The sequence below is a fragment of the Protopterus annectens genome, chromosome 5.part0 (genome assembly GCF_019279795.1).
Source record: "Protopterus annectens isolate FY-2018-M chromosome 5.part0, PAN1.0, whole genome shotgun sequence".
NCBI classification, from domain to species: domain Eukaryota; kingdom Metazoa; phylum Chordata; order Ceratodontiformes; family Protopteridae; genus Protopterus; species Protopterus annectens.
Genome location: NC_056735.1, coordinates 1,089,564,950 through 1,089,587,059, shown reverse-complemented (window position 1 = coordinate 1,089,587,059; position 22,110 = coordinate 1,089,564,950). Strand labels below are relative to the sequence as shown.

The following is a 22,110-nucleotide window of genomic DNA, read 5'->3' as shown; positions in this document are numbered from 1 at the left end:
GAAAATAGACTTTACCCAGTCAGCCTTTCCAGATCAGCAAAGACAAAAACAGATAAATAAATAAACCTCTGCTTCTGTCAGCTTCTAGTTTTCTTCCAACAACAATCCTCCATCTTTAATTTACATTTCTGCAACAATGTATCTCAATACTGTATTTCAGCTCACTTATTTATTCTTTATTTACATGGACACGGACTCCTACTGCCCACTTCAGTTTCCTTTGCCAGCCTAATATACCCTTTATATACCACTAACCCACGCCACATTACCCTTATATAAGTGCTGTAATATTAGAAAAGCAAAAATAAAATAAATAAATAAACAGACATTTTCTACCCCTCTGTTGCTAACAAATTAAACAAATACAGTAGGACTGAAACATAAACTGATCAAATACATTAAATTAGGGTTACCACCAGTCCCACTTTGCGAGTACTGCAAAAACATTGAAAAAATGGCAAATGTCCTGAGATTTTAAGACACAAATATTTCCTATATTTTCTTTAATAGTTACATAAAACAGTTATTTTATATCTGAAACACCTAAATGTTATAAGAAACAGAATAAGCAACTCAAATACTACAAGAATAAGCTTTTATTATGGCAAAAAGTAAAGTTCTGTCCTTTGTACTGGCCGTGGGTATGTTTTGCCCTTCAAAATCTGACAAATCTACAAAAAATGTCCCACTTTGGGCATTTGGAAAGGTGGCAACCCTACATTAAATACTCTGGTGCTGAAAATATAGTTCTGACCGCCACTAATCATAAAATTATTTTTTTCTCTCTGTATATGCATATACAGAGCTGTTACTGTCTCACCAACTAGGTAAATGTTCTGTTCTCATCAATATTACATTTGCAGTTTTGTACATGACAAACATATTTATTTGCCTGTTGTGGAGTGAGTTAGCTAACTCACTGTCTGCACATATGCGCTGTTATATTTTGCTGGATACTTTGCACTAGATGAATAATTTACATTAAGATCTCATAATGAAACATCTCTGTGATACTTGGTTAATCTAACTGCATACCTCTCAACTATCCAGATTTTTGCAGACTGTCCATATTTTGCCTCATATTTTTGGTCTGTTCCTCATAAAATATGCGGTTTTCTGTCAAATCGTTGATGAAGTCTCAAAATAATGCCATCTGAGTTTCAGATTTCACATCCTTCAGAAAAAAATGCATGCTTACGCAGGACATTTTATTCGAGCTACTTTCTAAATTAATAAGAACAAAATGTAAAATTTACTTTGTCCAGATTTCTTGTTCTAAGAGACTGAGGTATGAACGATGTTTGATCGTTTCTTCCAAGCCTTCACTGCATGAATTCCTTCTCAGATTAACACTACCCAAAAATAACAACATTAGTAATGAATATAACAATAATACAAAAAGAAATACGTAAAATATAACAGTTTCATGGCTTAACTAAGGGAAACCAAGTCTAATCAACTGAAGCACGTCTACTTAAATGACAAAGTTAACTAAACGTGCTACTTGGCTGTTGTTTTATGTGTGATAAATTGGACAGGGTTGCTTGATAATATTTTCTGAAGGCGTTTGTTGTGAATTACATCTCCACCTGAACGTGGCCACGATACGATGTTGTGGTAATCCAAGCATGTGTAAATGTGTTAAGCGGGTATGACTGACAGAAAGAACTTGCATGCCTCTAAATTGCATCTGATTTTCAAGAACGTCCCTCCGTCCCTGATTTTGACTCACAAGTCACATTTTAGTTCTCTCCCTCTTACTCCCTTCTACACCTGGTGACTTTAGAGAAAAGATGATTAGTTAAACTTAATAAATAGTTAAGAGTATGAACTTTTACCTCAGATAATGCACATTAATTAACATTCTCGTATTCATTGTCTCGAGTTAAAATTTTTAAAGTGTTTCTGATTAGTTCTGGATTTTGTACCTGATTCTGCTGAGATTTGTGGCTGATTGGTTGAGAGCTATGAAAACAAGATAAATTTATAGCTGACAAATTAATTATGTAACAACACGTGTAATGATATCAGGTGCGCTAGTAAACTTTTTAGACGTGGTACTGGTAAATGTTCAAAAATACAATAACGTGGGGTAAGGGGGGGCTGTTACTGTAAATTTTTACACTATTTCTTCTCGTACGTCATTTTCCTTTCACAGTGGGTGCAAGAACTACAGGTGTGTGTAAACCATCAACTGGGTTCAGAGAAACGAACAGACAACGACCATTAAAAGGAAATTCCACATTAGGAAAGTGTCTGCGTTTACTTGAAACACCATTACACAGCACAACAAAGCTGGATGGGTTTTAAAGATAGGATATGAGTAATAAGAGCAGACGAATTTGCCTTTTGTTCTGGGCCACACCCCTGATGAATATTGATACTCTTCGACTGCTTTCTTTCTACTGTCCATCTGAAAAGCGAGGCTGCTGTGTTTCTGCTACCGCGGCTATACTTTACCCAGAAGTGCTTTGCTGTGTGTTTCCGCTCGTTCCCTTTTCCCTTTGCCAGAGAAGCAGAAAGGAAGCAGTAAAAGACTTTTCCTGCCCATCTTTTCAGCACTGTTTGATGCTGTTTTCGTCCCGCCGCTGTGAAAGAAACATGCTTGTGTGTGAGTGCTCGGCTGGCCTGACCGGTTTCCTGTGATTGTGTCTTCTGAAGACAAGAAGAAAGAAAAAGAAGGGGTTTGACAAGGAGTTGTTGGAACTGCCAGCTCAACATGGTGTAATCCCTTTCCTTGAGGAGGGTCAGAGAACGCTAAAAAGGGGGATAACTGGCCCGGAGGCAATCACGACAGCAGTCCTTTCCCCTGACCTCCCAAATGAAGGATCTATATATTGCTTGGATACGTTTGGTGTGAAGAAAGAAAGGCTAAGACTTTGAATTTCTGTATATTTACAAAAAATGGCGAACGAGTCTCCAGCAAAAAGTCTGGTGGATATAGACCTTTCCTCTCTGCGGGTGAGTGTTGTACAGAAGATTAATCCATGTTTTTCTTTTTTTTTCTATAATACAGTCCTGTTTGGAAGTCGGTGACTGAGAGAGATCAGTTGTTGTAGACATTACCTTTCTTTTGCAGGGTATTTCTGTGTGTGTAATGCTGTTCTTGTTTGTAATGTACTGGTTTAATGTTGCTACTCTAGGGTGCGTTCCTTTGTTTGTATGTATTGGCATGTGCATGGCAAATAGGGCGCAACAGCTGCATCCAAAACATTTATCTGATAAGTTTTGTTTCATAAGCATGATTTGATCTGTTAAATAAAATTAACCGTTTTTACTCTTGTTTGCAGGACCCTGCTGGCATTTTTGAACTGGTGGAAGTGGTTGGCAATGGCACTTACGGACAAGTGTATAAGGTTTGTGTTTCCAGAAAACTTCTTTAAAGGATGGCCCCCAGTGTGTATTGATAACGAATTTCCCGTTTTGCTAGTGCTGTAAAACGTTAAAAACAAATGTGGTCTTTGATTATCTCTACACTTTTTGAACCCTAATCCTTTGCAGGACGCTGATATAAATGACTGCTTCTGCTGCTGCATACTGTCAATACAGTGGGCATTTGACTTGAATAAGTTTGATTTGGAATTGGTTGGCCCCGTGTTTCTGTTAGAAGACATTTAAACCAGACTAACAAAGGATGTATTTCATTGTTTTGGCAACACTGTGTGTAGATGTATGCCTTTTGATTGAGATTTGCGTTTGTGTGTATTGACACATTTGTCAAGTAGTAATGCACAGTACAAAGGAGAACACCACCCAGTTTTCATGCACTGATCTGGGCACTAACTGTTTGGTTGTTCAAGGTTTTGGGGGAGGGGGTTCTGCATCATGTCTTATTATCCCGACTTGCACAGCGCAAAGTGCGTGGAAGCGACTGGGAGGGATTAGCTATTACAGAGTGCTTACAGTAAGTCTTTTATAATATCCTGTCTGTTGCATCTTCACGGGATAATATTTTCTGACATTTAGGTTGCAAAACTAGTTGCATCTGCTTTTGAATTATTCTTGGAACCCGCTGAGATTTGCTTCACGGCTTTGAACAATAATTGTTTTGCATTGGTAAATCCAACGTATACTTTAGCAAGATTTTTGTTATATTTGGAAGCTTGCAAATTAAAAGTTTTCTCGTGAGGTTGTGTTGCTTTCATCTTTCTAAATGTGTTTAACACCTTTTTGAGTGATTTTTACATGGAAAGCAATGGTGCTAAAATACTAAGTATGCATTGTAATATACTTAGAAATGCATTACACACCGACACCCAAATTCTGCTATAGTTGCAGAGTCTGCTGGTACACACATTGCATTGTAGTTGCACAGTCTGTTTGAATGAACTTGGTGATGGAGGACTGGCAAGAGGTTGAAATGCAGGAGAGTAGGTAGTGGTAGTGGTGAAGGAAATTATGTCCGCATAGTCACTGCACATCAGTACTTGCAGTAGGTGTGGTGGTTTAGAAGACCGTGTGAGGTAACAATAACAAGTGATCCATAAGGTGTTATTTTGCAGCATAAAGAACTGAGGCCGTTGGTATATCCTCCAAAGCATTGTATGTAGCATGTGTTGTGTGCAGTTTGCAAAGTGTTAAAAGCATTACAAACAAAAGCTCAAAATAATATCTTCAGGTTGTACTTTCACTTTGTGTAATGCTCTTCCCTAGTAATATAGTGAACAACGTAAATTGCCTGTACAAACTTGCCATTGTGTAGTACTTCAGTAAAACCCAAACGTTGGTGTTTTATAGTGATTCAGGATTTCACTGTAAGGTAATTGAGTGGATGTCATGGTGTTTTTGTTTGGCTATCAGCAAGTTGCACATAAAGTCTTAAAGCTGTCTGGGACAATTCCTGTTTTATGAAGAAATCCTGCTTTAAGTTGTAAATGCTAAATTATGGTGTATTTTGCCTGACTTAATAGTCTTTTGGTAAGGGATGCAGCCTCTCTCTTCCCAAGTTATGAAAACTGCCATCGTAAGTAACTAAGCAGCATTTGTCGTCTGTAGGTCAGGGAATTCTTGATGGAAAGTGTATTTGTAGTTTGTCAGCAGTTATTTCTTCTTGGCATTTGAAGTCTGGATGGTTATGCTTTGTACATTATCCTAGCTTCACAAATGCAGCATGTGCTGTTGCAGTGCAAAAATGTTAATTATCTGTTTCCCTAAACTGCAGCAGAGTGCTTTCTACGTAAGTAGTTTTACTGAAAATGGATTACTTAGCTCATGCTCTGCTTTGGAACTGACCTGTAGTTCTTCACCACATATACATTAATTTTATGGCCAATTTATTTTTCCCCTGGTTCTTTAATATCTTTAATGTGAGATTTGTGTTTTAGTAACTGTACATGTTTTGATGACCAGCATGTCCAGCGGAGTTGTAGTCCTTTTTACAGTGGAGAATACTAGGTAAAAGTCCCACACTTGTAACTTACGTGTGATAGTACCATACAGGGGACAAATTCTGATTGTAAATAAATCTTTGTGGAAAGACCAACCTAACCTACAAATGTGAGGGGGCCATTGGTGGCATAATTCACTTAGTTATGTGTTGCAGAGAGATCACTGTTGAGTTGAATTAATAAAATTTCAGGTACACTAATGTTTGGGATAAAGATTTGGAGGGCCTACATTAAGTTTAAAGCTGTCAACTATCCAAGGAGAATTCCTCATTTTAATGCCTGCAAGTTAAGATGTGGCATAATATAATGTTTATACAGTAGACTAGGATGTCTGACATTAAAATGTTATGTTGGATTCAGAAGTATAGGGTCTTGTTTTGTGTTTGGGCCATGAGCTTCAAGTTAACTAGGTGAAGGAACTGTTTCTAGATTTTGTTTAATGCAGGGAGGAAGTTCTGAACAAGGCATGTCAAAAGGAGTTTTCACTTCTTGGAGTGGTTTTCAACCAGAGGTTGGCCATTGGCTTGAGGAATGGGGTCAGGTAGGAGGTGGGTTCTGGAATGCAGAAACTGGAAGGTGGACTAACTTATCATTGTAAAGGTAGCATTTGGATGCGGGTTGTGAAGTATAACAACTAGAAAGCTTAGTAGTTTTAGTTTGAAGAACGATCATTTTAATGGCAGACTCTCTCGCATTTTCAGAAGTAGAAAAAGTGGTGAAATTGGTGAATTAAACTCAAATGTAGGAGCAAGTTTTATTTAATTTGTATGTAGAACAAGCTCAGAAATTGATTTGTGCAAGTTCCACTATTGTTTTGAATTGAACAAGAAACTTGTTTTAAATTCTAAACATCAACCTTTCAAAACGCAGTCCATCGAAGTATGTTGCTTTTTTTTTTTTGTGAAAGATTAGTACATTATTTATGAATAATTTCCTTGTGAATCACTGGAAACTGAACAGGCTGACTTGAATGGACACCAAGCTGTAATTTTTGGATTTTTCCATGGCTACATCCATATTTTACACTTTGAGGGACTGTATCATTTATTGTTACACAATTTGTATTTATGGGGAACTTTTTTCCTTCACTGAGTTATAGATTAGCCTCTCCAGGTGTCAGTTTTTGTACATCTTGTAATACTCTGTACATATTTTATAGTGTTTATATTGATAACTTACTGAAATATATATATATATATATATATATATATATATATATATATATTTTTTTTTTTGCCTGAGTTAGTTTCAGTAGTCTGCTGGCCATGTTTTCTGGTGGAACCCATTGTGATGTAATATACATATACAAAGTGTAGAAAATTTGTTCAGAGCATTTTTTTCTGAAAGCTTAGTGTTTGAATGTTAAGTTTTTGGTTTCTTTGTTAGCGGTAGTGTACTTTTTGAAAGATGGATGTAATTTTTAAAACAAATGCAAACAGTTGGCACAGCATGGGTAATGGTAGTTCTCAAGGCCTCATAAAAGATGACTTGACAGTTTTGGTACCTTTACCCTTTAGAAAACCAAACTGCAAATATTTTTGAGAACTAAAATTTGAATACTTCCACTGGAAAAATTGTGCCACATAAATTGGTGTCTTTTTGGTTTGAGAAGTTCATGCCTGTTGTGTGACTTGTTTAAAGGAGAACCACATCCACAGACTCAGTGTTATTCCATCATGGTTTGGTGTTTCCTTCATTTTAACCCCACTTTGGGACTATTTACAGGTTTCTAAATATTTTTATATGTAACTTTAAGTCTGACCACATCGGGTCTAGCATCTTGAAGTGATCCTAATTGTTTAGTCTGCCTCTAGGTATCCCACAGTGCAGTGCTTGTCAGTGAAAAAAATACATCTGGTGTTACTGTATTGACTTTACATGCATACACTGCTGTCTTTCATTCAGTTAGTTTTAAGTAACATTTCATGCCATTGAATGACTACTGAAAACACAGTGCAAAATGTCACATGACAGACTTTCAAAAGTGCTTTTTACTGCTGCTTCTATTAAAATGGCTAAATTGCAGTCTTTTTTGAAGCCTGAATTGTACTACTTAAACTCCTCTCCCATTCCCCTTCACACTTAACTTTCCTAGCTGTCAAAAGTGCTAAGGGGAATTTGAGCTGTTACCTGCAGTGATTGACTGCTTACAGCAGGGGAATTTGAGCTGTTGCCTGCAGTGATTGACAGCGTACAGCAGGATAGTTGACTCATGTACTTGTTCTAGCCTTACTCACTTTATGGGTAGGGGAAGGACCAGGGAGCTGTGACATGAAAGCATGGGTGGGGTTTTAGGACAGTTGTGGTGATGTTAGTTTGGGGAGGGAATTTGCCAGAAAACTACCTGTATTCATTGGCCATGATGGCATTAAGGAATTGGAGACTGCAGCAAGCTTTTCCCGAACGTGATAAAAGTTGTTTGAAAGTGAAACTGCCCACGGTATGGTAAGGTACTGTTCTAGTGGAGAGAAATAGTTGATGTAAAATATTTTAAATGGTGTATTGTTTATTCATAACAAGGATTGTAAATAGGAAGAAAAAGGACAGAGAAGTTGAACGTTTAATAATAGAATCCCGTTGTTGTCCTTTAAACACTGGTCTTACAACTACAACCTGCAGTTTCTTCCTTATTTCTTCTCTCATAATAAGCTGCACTGCAGTGATCGTGTCTTTTCAGTCATGACGATCAAACTTTGGGAATCCCTACCCTCCAACTTAAGAAACATTCCATGCTGGGTTATACAACTTTCTCCCCAGTGCTTTGTTTTTCTGTTGGTGAGTATTTTAAGTCCTTGGTTCTAATGTTGTCAGAACCATTAGACTTGCAAAGATGCAGATTGTTGAAGGCAAGCGAGACAGACATCTGCTCCCCTTAAAAGATAAGGCACTGAATTAAGAGAGCTTCCAGCCTCTCTGATAGTTTAAGGTATTTAAGACCTTTGGTCTTTTTGTTAGGGAGTATTTCAAGTCTTTCTAATGGTGTTTTGTACGTTTTTAGTGAATTGTTTCTTAAAGGGGGCATTGTACTCAGAAAGTGGTCTGAGCAGTACCCGAGTGTAAGGGAGTGATAAAATCTAGAAGATTTAGGATTTTTGCTTGGAAGTGTTTTACATAGACATTTCTGTACTGCAAGTAGATTACAGAGAAATTTTCCTCAGACAGCAAATGTTTGAGGTGTGATAGTGAGGAAAGAGGTAATTGGGAACACATTTTCTGGTAGTACAGTGAGTTGGTAAACTTTAAGATTCCCTGTGGGATGCATTGTCGGAGATGCTGGATGGGCAGACTGGTATGATGAGGGAGATCATTTTTCTGCGCTATGATACAGAATTGGAATTGCCTAGACCTGGTAAGTCCTTGCTGTGTCTAATTATATTGGCTGCCAAAAAAGCAGTTCCTGGAAAATGGAAATCCAAAATCTAAACCAACTATACTAGAAGTACTGAATATAGTGAGATAAAACAAGTGGAATTGAGATATTTAGAAAATGGTAGGAACAAACTACATAGGAAAAAAATGAGATTTGTGGGAACAATACATACAGGGGAGGAATAAATGAGCTATGTAATGTCTCAAAATGATTAGGTAGGTTATAAGTGATGCATAATGTTTTGCAGCTGAGAGTGTATTTATGTACATGACTCCTTATGTCGTAAGTGATGGTTTAATAAAGATGTTTCTTGCCTTAAAAAAGGGGAGAAGGTTAGATTACATGATGTGTAGCAGTATAATGTTTGTAAACCTGAACCGGTTAATGCGGTTCGATTTATTTTTATACAAGTCTAACTTTGCCTGTGTCACAAGTGTAATTCAATAAAGGTATTTTAAAAAAGTGTGTAAGGGAGTGATTACTTCTTTAGACTTTGAAGGTATCCCTTTTGTAAATAGCTGTGCTGAATAAAAATGATTTTTCTATGGCTGTGTCACATGATGCATAAGAGTTCTAGAAATGCTGACTAAATTTTCATTTCAATGTGTTGTCATCTATGTAGCATGATTAGAAGAAGGTAGTTTTAACTAAAAGTAATGATACTGCAATTTTTAAAAGTTGGTTTCAGCGCATTTTTTAGTACACAATTGTTCACTGGGGAGAGTTCACGTTGGAAGGTTTGGAAGTTGGAGGGAGTTAATTGCAGCCGGTTTGAAGTCGCTTGAAGACTTTAACCAGGGGTCTTGGCTCACTTCTTGGAGTTCTGAAACGTAACAGCAAAAAGGAGAGGTCATAGCACCAAGCCCTGAGAGGCAATACTTGTCATTTTCAAATATTCTGATGAGGTGTCTAACACCCTGTGTGATTTTCTTTCTTTAGGTTAACTCATTTAGATGTTCTTAGGACTATTGTTATTCAGCTGCTAGATTTCCATTGTTAAAACATAAAAAAATAAACCCACTTTTCCAATAAATGTAGCATTTAGCATTATATTAAATCAACATTAATTGGCAACAATTTAGAAACACCATCCAAAAGAATCATTCATACCAGTATGTTTTAGTAATTGTGAAAAGCATCTAATGAAAGTACTTAAGTCTGCATTTAAAGTTACACTAGTGGTTAAAACTTCATGTTGTATAAAACTAGAATGATGTGTATAAAAATTGTCTAAATAAAGCATTTTCTGTGAGTGGCGTTTAATAAAACTGCAATTACAGTAATATAGAAAACACTTAAGGATGGCAAAGGCTACATAAAATAGGACAGCTATTCAGCACCATCAAAGAATTATAGCTACGTAAAATAGGGGCATTTAAAACTATTTGTTTAGCATTATCAAAGAACTGTGTAAGCGTTTTGGCCACTTAAGCACACATTCTCATTCAGTGTAGTTGCATAAAGCATCAGTAATTTTAAAGCAGTTGTATTTTGAATTTTTTTACACACACACACACAAATAAATAAATATATATATAATATATATATATATATATATATATATATATATATATATATATATATATATATATATATATATATATATATATATATATATATAATGTGTGTGTGTGTGTGTGTGGGCAGAGCACTGATCCACATGGACAACTGTTTAGGCTAGCCAGGGTATAAAGTTGAAGAAAGTGGCTTGGGGTCGTTCATCGTGAATACTGCTTGGTGGTTTTGGTTCAAGAGTTTAAATGATTACAAGCTGTATAAAGTGCTCAGTAGTGGAGTAAGATTTGAGTATCTGCATAAAGCAATAAATGAATACACTTTGCAAACGGATAAATGGATTAAATTATTTTCCAGACATTTTGTTGAAAGATCCCCATTGAAGGTAAAAGTTGTGAACATATGAACCAGTACCACTGATGTACTAAATGTTAGTCGCATTATCTGTTGATAACTGGAGGTTTTATGTAGGCCACAGCAATCATTTTCTACTGCATACAGCTATAGTGAAAATTAAGTTAAAGCTGCCCCCCCATCCGAAGAGTCGGAACTGTAGTTTCCCATTTGCATTGGGCATTGCTGCAGGCATTAGGCATGCTGTTGGCAGATAAAATTTCCTAAGCTGTTTAGAACCCTCAGCTTTCATGTTGCACACAACAGGTGCCCCATGTCTCCCTATATCTATGTTGTTGAGTTCCGACATGGAAAAGGGCCCCAGGCTGCTGTTCTGTACTTCTGATGAAGAAACTCTATAAGCAGTAAGAGAGAGACACTTGTTTGGTAAAAACTAATATAAGGCAGTAACCAAGAATCAAATGAAACTGCAGAAGTATCTTGAAAACTGTAAACACTTTTCCTTCAGTTAATCTCTCTTGTACTGTTGGAAGTAGCTGGAGAACCCCCACCACATTTGGCTTTTTATACTGCTTTTAGTTGAAACTAATTTTACCAGTTCAGCAGACTCCGCTTTAACAGAGTGAAAACTCCCATTGTGAAAGTGGTTCCCTCAACTACAGTCTTCTGCTGAGACATGTTCAACCTGCAAAAAAACATTGCTGAAGTAGCGACTGTCCATCTAGGGGAACATCTTGTCAGAACATGTTTTTTTTGTGGGAAGCCCACTACACTTGCCCTCATTTGCATCCTTCCACCTTCTCTATGTTGGTTCTAGAGTGCTGTATTTAATTAGCACACATTCTAGCACTGCTTCCACTTGTGCATTGCACACCAGCCAGAGACAGTTTACTGCTCTGTCTGTAATTCTGCTTTCCTCACCAGCTTACTTCCAACCACTGACTCTTCCTCTAACCTTTCCATTTGTTAGAATTTTTGATGTAGTTCTTCAAACTACAGTAACACCCTTAACCCAGTATATATGTTGCTCCAAATCAGTACCTCTACTACACATTTAAAACTATGGGTGAGAATAAATTCTTAAGAAACCTCATAGTACACCTCCAGTTAATTACATGAATTACAAACCCTAGCCACATTGCAGTGCTTTAAAACCTAATACGATATCTGTCTTTTCCGTAACGTTATATCACGGCAACCTTTACCTTGACCCCGCAGTCCCACTAAATCCACCCATTATTGCATATCATTCAAACACTGAAGAACAAATAGGTAATAATTTCTCCTTCCTTCTGTAAAATTATCTCTAACTGCCCAGATGTCCACAGCTATAGATTAATATAACTCGGTGAGCCCCATACTTTCCTAAGACCTCTTTTGCTTAACTCCTGAGGTATAAACGGGTACCCACCAAATGCCCCTCAACATGCCCAGCCCTTCATTATAGGGATGTACGCTCTAACTCTGGTCCTAACCAAAATTCCACCTGTTTACATAATTGACTTCAGTGTAGAAGAAAAACATGGGCAACACCCATAATAAAATAGTCTAACTAAAACTCAACATTTTTGCATACGCTTCTTGTAAAGTAAAAGTCCTTCATGTTCTTCATGCAGGGTTTCACATCACACATCTCCTCTCTCAGTAATTGAGACATGGTAAAATCTTCAATACATTCCTATCATTTTCATAGTATGCTGTACACAGGAGAAAGTGCAAAACAGACAGTTAACTACAGTTAACCCCTACTTGCAGTGTAGCCACCCAGTTTAATAACTCTGAACTGCTCATTACCTTCCTTAAACTAAATACTTGCAAAAGCATCTGCCTCTTTACCATGTGCATTCCCCACTGTTGAAGATGTTCCATTCTGCATAGCCAGCAGTATCCCCCAAAAACCTATAATCCCTGGAATTCTGCAGTCAGAGATGGTCCTCAGCTCTCCATAAACCTATATGCCTTCACACAAGTTGGCAGCACTCCCACGAGACAAAACAATACGAAGACACTTTAGAGTGGCTACTAATATCTGATCGCATTAAAATTGCATCAGATGTTCCCAGACACCATTAGTGATCACATCCCACCCTGTGCCAGTAAACACCTCTTATCCATTCCAAAACACCATTTTGACAGTGTATAGAAGACGGTTCATGAAGTACTTTTGTAGAGGCCTTAAAGTCATGCAGTTGGAATCCCCTAGACTGCCTTCCACTTGATGACGCAACACTACAGTTTTCTTAGCATAAACAGATTTCCTCCCGAGTGAAATTGCACCCTACCCTGTGGCTTACACATTTAACCAAAGTTCTCCTAAGAAATGACAATAAAGCATGGTCCGCGTGGTTAAAACATGAAATAAGAGCCACCAAACCTTCACAAACAACTTTGAAATGTCAATAAAGAAGAAAGTAACTTAACCAAAAGAAAATACTTCCTTGCACTGCAAAAGTCCAACCCAAACCAACCAAAATACTTCTGTAAATTCAGTGAATGAACAAATTGCTTCACCTGGGTAGTACCAAACTGCCAACTCCTCCCCTAACCTTCTGAAGCTGTTACTGTTAATGAGGCTGCTGAAGTAACACCACCACCACTGATCAGACCTACAGTGTGTACCCTACTTCTCCCAACACCAGCTTCACCCTGAAATAAATTCTCACAGACACAATAATAATAAAAAAAAAAAAAAAAAAAAAACTGCTCCCAAATTTTAACCTACATCTCTGGCTACAGACAGCCTTCTAAGCAGAGTACCTTAAAATTTTTGCAGAAGCTATAGTGTACCCATTTTCCGTTCTACTTGATGGGTCAGTCCAGGAGCAGTACATTCCAGGCATGTGGAAAAGATCTTATATCATACCACTATGTAAAGATTGTAGCTCTGTAGAACAATGTCATGTAATTGCTGTCTTTCAGAAATGCTTTAGAAATGTGTCCATATAAAATTGTTCAAATATTTCTTAAACAGTGAAATTTTCTCCTCTATACAGCTCTGCTTCAGAACAATCACAACACTATATAAAAGGTACTTCATAACTACTGTCAGCCTCTGTATACTCCTTTTAAAAACTAAAACCTTAGCCACTCAAACGGAGCCTTGCATTGGTTCTGTAGCTGTCTTTCAACCAGACACCAAGCTTGTCAGATGGTAGCCCAAAGTACTCTCCTCCTTTTAACGTTTGCAATAAGGATACACCAGCATTCAGGTTTGGGGCCTTTTTGACCAGATAGCTTCTAGTTGTGTTATGTTGGTACAAAATGCCGAAGACTCAACACACATCTGTATTAAAAAATCTTTAACTCTTTGCAAACAAAGCTCAAGAATCATTTTCCTCCGAGTCTTGACTTAACTCTCATCTCATGCTAAATACCCAAAAGGCCAAATTGCTCCTTCATTCCCAAATCGCACGATATTACTAAGCCAGACCTAACAATTTACTTCCCTAAACAACATTCAAAGATTTAGTGGGTTATTAACGCCAAGCTACTCTAGGTGACTGATCTAAAATTTGATTTCTACATGCAAGTAGTAGTAAGAAAAGTAGTAGAAATGACTCCTCAAACATGAGGCACTACTATACCACATCAATTCTCACTGAAGACAACAGAAAAACTGTAGCTTTTGCCTACATACTTCAGCACTACTTTGACTCTTCCGTATTTGCTAATCTGCTCTCCATCTCTACTAAATAAATACAATGCTACAGTAAAATTGCAGAATTCACTTTAAACCTTCCCCTTGGGTCTTGTTGTGAAGCTCCCCAAAAACCTCATATTGCTGGAACTACCTCAGTAAATCGGCTACACTCACTTATGGCACACAGTCTAGTCTATAAAATCATTGCATGTAGAGTGTAAAAAATATCCTCATACTATACATACAAATGCGAAGCCTGCAGTCCACATACAAATCCTTAAACATACACAAATCTTACAATTCAGCAGGGAAAGTCTTGTATGGGAACCCAATCTGTAGAATATGGAACCCTCTCCTTGTAAGCATAAGGCTCCATGATGGCCTTTTCTTCAAAACACAGTTGAAAACCCACCCAAAAGACTCTCAGATGTTTCTTTTAACATACCAGGATAGTCCCAACTTCTTCCATTTACTTTCTGTCTTGGACCTCCTCACTTATCTTGGCAATACGTAAGCCTGTTGGGATAATCAAAGTCTTCTGTAAGAAAGTCATACATAATAAAAATGTTTTGTAAATTAATTATATCCATTAGTAATTGTTTCTATACTCCAACTCACTTGAAATTAATTGTTTTTAAATTTGAATGCATTTAATTTTTAAAACTGCTAGCATTCTCTTGTTGTATAAACACCTTTATTGAATTATCACTTGTGACATATGCAAATTTACGTTTATATAATGTAAGCTCACACTTATAGAAGCCGCGGTGGTGCAGCGGTAGCGTTGTCGCCTTGCATCAAGAGGTTCTCTCGTTAGATTCTCGGAGTGCCTTCTGGGTGGAGTCTGCATGTTCTCACCGCGGTCGAGTGGCGTTCGAAAGACATGCGTAAATGGGCGTGCCTTTGTTGAAGGTTGGGTGTCAAGCTGGCACCTCGGCACCATAAAAATCTACTGCCAATCATTAGCGGACCGAAGTTCTGCTGTGGCGACACCTAACCAGGAAAAGCCGAAAGAAGAAGAACAATTTTATAAATATTTATACTTAACATATATTGCTGTATGTAGTATAACCTAAGCAGTATTAGATAAATTATTCAATTCCTACTTTTTAACAAGAAATATCTTTATTAAACCATCATATGCAATCATGCATTTATATCTCAGTTAACCAGCACCCATGGGGATTCATAGATGTCGGATAACTGTAGTTTCTGATTGCTTGAGAGCATCTATTAAAAATAGGCCTGACTAATACTGTACCCTATACTATTTGTTTGGTTTGACTTGTTCTCAGGGTGGTAGGGAGGGAATGTATTCCTATCTTCCTTTCTAAAACTCTAAAAACATAAGGTATGTTTCTGGGGGGGGGGGGGGTGACAAGTGTAACACATGAAAATTGTACTGTTTCTTCGATTTATTTATTGCTGGTTGCTTCAGTTCTGGTTAATTGAGAGGTTACTGTATAAAAGATAAACCACCCAGACTTAATCCTACTTGCAAGCATTTTACATCACAAACCATACTGCCAGACTCCCATTTGCAAGCATACATCACTTATAAATCTACCCAATCATTTTCAGTCAAACAGTACATAGCTCATTTAAGTCCTGTCTGCTTTTAAACATCATTCCCTCCGTATGTATTGCACCCACATTTGCTCTTTTTTTTCTATGTAGTTTGCTCCTATCATTTTATAAAGATCTCCGTTCCAGTTGTTTTATTTGTGTTACTATATTCACTGCTATATTCACTGCTTCTAGTATAGTTGGTTTAGATTTCCATTTTCTAGTAATTGCGTTTTTAGCAGCCATCATAATTAGACACAGCAAGTCTTACTATGTCTAGGTAGTTCAGATTTTGTGTCATAGCTCAGAAAAATCATCTCCCTCATCACACCAATCTGCCTACTCAGCATCTCTGACAGTGCATCTTGCAGGGAGTCCTTAAAGTCCACCAGCTCACCACGCTCCCAGAAAATGTGTTCCCAATTACTTTTTTCTTCCCTGTCACACCTCCAACATTTGCTGTCTACTCGAGGAAAACTTCTCTGGAGTCTACTTGGGGTATAAAAATAGCTATGTAAACTTTGCCAAGCAAAAGTCCTAAATCTTCTAGATTTTATTGCATATTTGGGAGACGTGTATATATCTCCCATTGTTTTGTTTTTTTCTGAATTGCTTATCCAGTCTCACTTCCCAGTCCTTTCTAGTCTCCTCTTAATCTCATAATGCAATATTTTATATGTTCTACTAATTGTTCCTTTTTTAATGGCATCTTCTTTTCTAGTTTCTACTAAAAACTGAACCAGTGATGGTCTTTCGATTGGGATCCTTCTCTTTTCCTATACTCTGCCTTCCCTATCATGGATTGATATCCATCTCTAACTTGCAGCCCAAATAGAATGGGAAGAAGCCAAGAATTTATCATCTTACCCTCTCTAGTTATTTGCTCCCAATACCTTGGTTCCTTTGCCAGTTTTCATCAATAAATTCCAGCCCCCTATTGTCTGTTAAAGGTCTGCATCCAAAATCCCAATCTCTCGTTTCTTAAGCCACTCCCCTGTTTCATCATCTTCACTTTCCACTTTGAGTGATTAGTTTTCTGCTTGTTCTATGTATAGGAGCCTTAACTGTGTAGCTGTGAAATGGCTGTTCAAGTCCAGGTTATCCCAATCTGCCCTGTTCTGCTGGAAGAATCAGCTTGTCCCCCTTGACCTTTGGTGTCTTCCCCTCTCAGATAAAGTCCTTCAGCTCCTTACTAATTGCTGTCCATAACTTCTCCTCTGGCTGATTTAAAAATGTCTGACCTGTTTGTAAGATTGATGGGACTAAAAACATTTTAACTGCTTGTATCTTACTGTCCATATCCTTATAATAAAGCTTTTATTTTTCTCAGTTTTTGTACTATCTTTTGTTTAGTGTCTTCTCCTATATCCTTAGCTACCACACCAGAGTAATTTTTAATCCATACTCCTAAATACGTTATGTTATGTCCCCATAAATAAAACTGCTAGCATTCTCCAGAAACTGGTTTCACCTTTATATTCTGCTGTTCCCCTTTTTAATTTCTTCAAATATTTTGAGTTTCTCATACCATGACTGGAATGGACCCCATTCCTAAGTCAAAGTTCGTGAAATTAGTATTGCTTCTTCGCAGTACCTGCAATGTGCCCAGTAATGACATCTCCAGCAATTCGTATGGAGTTGCATGTATTGGCATATCTAAATGATTGTAGACTCAACACCTGTTGCTCCTACTACACTTGGAACTATCTGGGTATCCTCAACATTGCTATTGTTTCTGCTTGCAGATCCTGGTATTTTATGACTAAATACGATCGATAATATGCAGGTTATCAATGAGCACCACAGATTGTGGTACTTCTAGGATTCTGTTTCATGAATTTTGTTTGTTTTTGTGGCGCTTTAATGTATTATTGGAAGTGTGGACCTTTTCTCCCTGGGCCTCCTGTGAAAAAAGTTTCCATGCTCTGTTGGACTGCACCTTGTAACTTTCAAATGTTAGCTCCACTGGCTACCTGTTCATCAGCAAGGCTTTACATTACAATAAATTAATTTTATTGACTTCATTAAACTCTTGGATCATATTTTGTGGACCATTGTCTGATAAGACAACATCATATATGCCTTGTGTTAAACACTGCCTTAATTACACTTCCCTGGATACTAGTACTGTTAAGTTAATCACGTCGTGGGACTTGAAGTAATCTATACATACTGCTTTTCTGGAGTGAAACCAATCTATGCCCAGTCTTTCCTTTTTTTCTTGAAACTCTATAGTTTAATTTTTTATGGTATTACAGCTTTGCAGCACTTGCTGTAGCTATGATTTGTAGTCCTTAAGAGGACTTGTGTAGTGCTTGTCTTCCTTTCAGCTCATTTGTTACTTCAGGGGTGAGAGCACTCTAATCCATTATTTTCTTATGGGGTTTGTTTTGGACCATTTGTCCCACTGGAGGCCAGATTTGGTATTGGAGAGTAAGTCAGTTTAACTGATGTGTGCGAGTCCTCCTGGATTGCAATTTTCCATGTTTCTTGCAGGGTACAACTGCCAAATTAGGGACCCTTCTACGTTAAGAAGGACAGGAGGCAACCCTGCTATATATTACCAATTTCTGTCGCTCTGTGTACATTCTGAGCTTTAGACAAGGCCAAGTTTGCTCATAAAAGTGTTCCCTTGTTTGATTTTTACATTTATAAATAGTCTGCCCCATCACTGAACAGTGCAGCTTACTAAGTTCAGTAACTGGCCACTTCTTAAAGCTTGCTAACATAATTCATATAGAAATTCAGTTGAGCCTTTGTTTCTTGTAATGTACAAATGATGAGTAGCAGTTTTCCTATGCTGACAGAATTCCTGAATGTATCCCATATTCCTGCTATTTTTCACCTTATTGAAAGGTAAAATGTTAAATACCTCAAAAACTTAACATTTGGTATGCAGAAATGTGGCATGCTGTACCTTTTTATGGATCATTTGTTTAGCCTTCAATATGGAATACAAAGAATTCCTGGTTCCATAGCTTCCAGTTGTGCTATTTTATTTACATCTGGCAAATGCGTACAAAAACTTTGTAGAGTAGGGTTTGTTTGTTGGTTTGCATACAGTCAGCACAGGAACAGCGTACTTTCCACACACACACACACACACACACACACACACACACGTTTCAATCTGATGAAGTTTAATGGGAAGTAAGAAGAAACTGCTCATCTTTATTGGATTTACAATAAATTAAGTGGTTGTAAAGGAAGCTTTTGTGTGCATTGGTGTGGAAAGTACGCTGTTCCTGTGCTGACTAGGGTTTATTTGTCTGCATCTGTTAAATGGTTAAGTACACTGGTCCAAAGATCCTTTTCATGCAATGACTTGGGCCCAACAGGTAACAAGATAGTTATTGTAAAAATAAAATACAAAACTGTTGATGAATGGTGAAATAAAATTAAGCGCCAATGAACGTTATTACAAAATGTAGCCATGCCTCTCTTCTGCTGCAGTTCATAATGCAGTAGCTGCTTCGCTTTGAGTGATAACAGATACTGTTTATGCTATACCATTGGTTTATTTACAGCAAAACACTGAACCAATGAAAGGTCCTGAATTGCTTCATTCAGTTATCGATCCAATCCTTGGTGTTCTTTTGTTAAACTTTTCTCTCATGGTAATTATCCTGTGATTACTTCTATTGGCATAATGGTTAAGGTGTTTGATTCACACCTGGGGTAATTGGTTAAGATTAAAATGGTCCCCAAGGGTGGCTAGCCTAGTATTAAAGTTTAGACTAGCATAATGGTTAAGGTGTTTACCTCAAGTACAAAAAATACAGAGTTCGAATCTGGCCTTTGAGGGAAATTTGATTTCCATGGGCATTGGGTGCTGACTTGTCGAAACATGGGCTAAATTCTTGGCTAGGCTTCTAAGGGCCTCGGGGCCAAACTTTCTATGATCCTATGAATGTCAGAAGTTCCTCTTTAAAGTGAGTCAAATGCATTGCTGGAAGTTCTGCACTGCAGTCATGAGACTTATAAAGCTGTAAAGATAGCTAAAGTACTGGTAAGATTTTTGTTGCGGAACCATGTTCAGATTTGTAAAAAGGACTACTAGCACTAGTGTCTCGCCATACACTGCAAGCTGGAAGAGCAGCAGAATAAGTAGGCTGCTTAATCACAGTCGTTGCTCTCAACTGTCCCTTATTTTGCAGAATGTCCATTTTTGTCTTGCCTGTCAGTAATGCCTAGAGTTTCACACTCCTTCAGAAAATGCATATGGATGTAAAACCTGTTGACTTCAAATTGACAAGTGGTAATGTTTAAAGAAATGTTTATTATTATTTTTATTATTTATTTATTTATTTTTTGCTTTGTCCCTCATTCTTAAGTAAAGAAATTTATCACTCTGGTTGTTGCTTTATTGGCTCACAGTCTAACTTTCAAACGTTAGCTCATTGGCTCATAGTCTTAACTTTCAAATGTTAGCTCCACTGGCGACCTGTTCATCAGCAAGGCTTTACATTTCTTCTCTGGTTTCAGCAGTGAAATACAACCCAGTGTATCATTTCTCGAACTTTTCAGTATTGTAGCAATGCAGAATGCTTTTTGCAAACTTGTACAAATCGTGTTTTTGTTGAATGAAAAAGGATGGTCTGTATAGCACTGTTACGTGTCATCTAGCATAACTTTGATTTTTCACTGCATAATAAATTCTATTTTATCCACTATCGTGTGACTTTTTTTTTTTTTTAAATTTAATTCTTATAACTGTGTTATTGGTTTTTAAATTGAGTGTTAGTTGTTGCGTCTTTTGGCTTTTCCCGGTTAGGGGTCGCCACAGCGGAACTCCGGTCCGCTAATGATTGGTAGTTGATTTTTACGTGCCGAGTTATCAGCCCTGACGCACAACCTTCAACGAAGGTACGCCCATTCACGCATGTCTCCACGCAGAAGACGCTCTAGCTGAGAATCGAACCGGACAGCGTCTTACTGTGAGACGACAACGCTACCGCAGCACCACCACCAAGTGTTAGTAAAGATTTTTATTTCTATGGATACATATGACACTTTTATTTATTGGTTTTGATGAGTCGTACATGTGTGCTAATAGTGATGTTTATATCTCCAATATAGCAGCAGTTCTTTAAAACAATTTTGATAGTCTTATTACGGTATTGACCTTTATTTATTTATTTATTTATTTATTTATTTTATTTTTTAAACAGATGTCTTTTATTGGTTATGCTGCTGCTGTTATCAGAATTTTGTTGATGAAAATATTGCCTAATAAATGCTAGGAACAGCAAGAGGCCAGCTAGCATTGTCTTTTCAAAAATGACTTAATAGGGAGTAACAATCCTATACAGTTAACTCCTGCTGGGTACGAAAGTCTCCATTTCCATCCTACAACCCCCTCCTATATTTCTAACTTCATGTTCCGAAACAACTATTTAAAACCACTGCATGTAATGGGACGTTTAAATAGAACATTGTTGATATTCTTAGTTCTAATACAATAATAGTGCTCTTTTAATTCTAATAATTTTCTGAAGAAGCTGATTTTGAATCAGAAGTCAGCTTTATACAGAGTGTTTTTGGTTAGAGGTTACCCCTCCGATTTAGCACAAATACTGTTGGTACTACTTTTATTTTGGATATGTCTGTTGATGCATTTAACATCAGGTCTATTATTACTAAACTGGAACATCTTGTGTGGAAATAGCAAATTAATACAAGTTGTAGGTGATGGACCTAATTTTGTATATCACAAAAACTGATTGTTTAAAAAAATGCTTACAGTTTGGCTCCATATATAAAAGTACCCCTGACAACAGCAGACACTGTAAGGGGATGTATGTCACTTTATTTTAGAGGGATCCTGTATTGATCTACCCTGTTTGAACAGGACACTTTCCATTGATGGTGTATGCAACTGCAATACTAGTGTCATAGTCTATCTTGCTGTGTGTTCTGTGTGCAATGAATTTATGTAGGTATGTCCACACGACCACTTATTGTATCAGAACTAAGAACATCAGCAATGCTCTATTTAAACATTCCATTACATGTAGTGGTTTTAAAAAGTTTCTGTTAGCTGTTTGCACTAGCAAAAGGAATACAGTCATTTAAAGGCACACATCTAATAACAGTTCAGTTGAAAATCTTCAGTCTTCTACTTTTCAGAAAACATTTAATATTCACGGAGTCATTAATACCACGTTTTTTGTCACCCCCTAACCTGAGCTGCCACATAGTTTCTCTTTGTTCCAGTTGGTCCTTACAGGATACCCCCTTACATTGGTCCTTATAAGACCCCCCCCCCTTATATTTAT

The 22,110-nt window shown here is 37.4% G+C and overlaps 1 protein-coding gene across 1 annotated transcript in view; it reads left to right on the top strand.

Annotated features, from left to right (window-relative positions):
* Nucleotides 1-2,224: 2,224 nt before the first annotated feature.
* Nucleotides 2,225-22,110, top strand: part of MAP4K4 (mitogen-activated protein kinase kinase kinase kinase 4) — a 3,343,981-nt gene continuing 3,324,095 nt past the window's right edge. Inside the window, exons 1-2 of the mRNA XM_044071965.1 lie at nucleotides 2,225-2,961; nucleotides 3,291-3,356. Of these exons, the coding sequence (XP_043927900.1) occupies nucleotides 2,905-2,961; nucleotides 3,291-3,356 (123 nt within the window). The 5' untranslated portion in view covers nucleotides 2,225-2,904. The remainder of the gene's footprint in view (nucleotides 2,962-3,290; nucleotides 3,357-22,110) is intronic.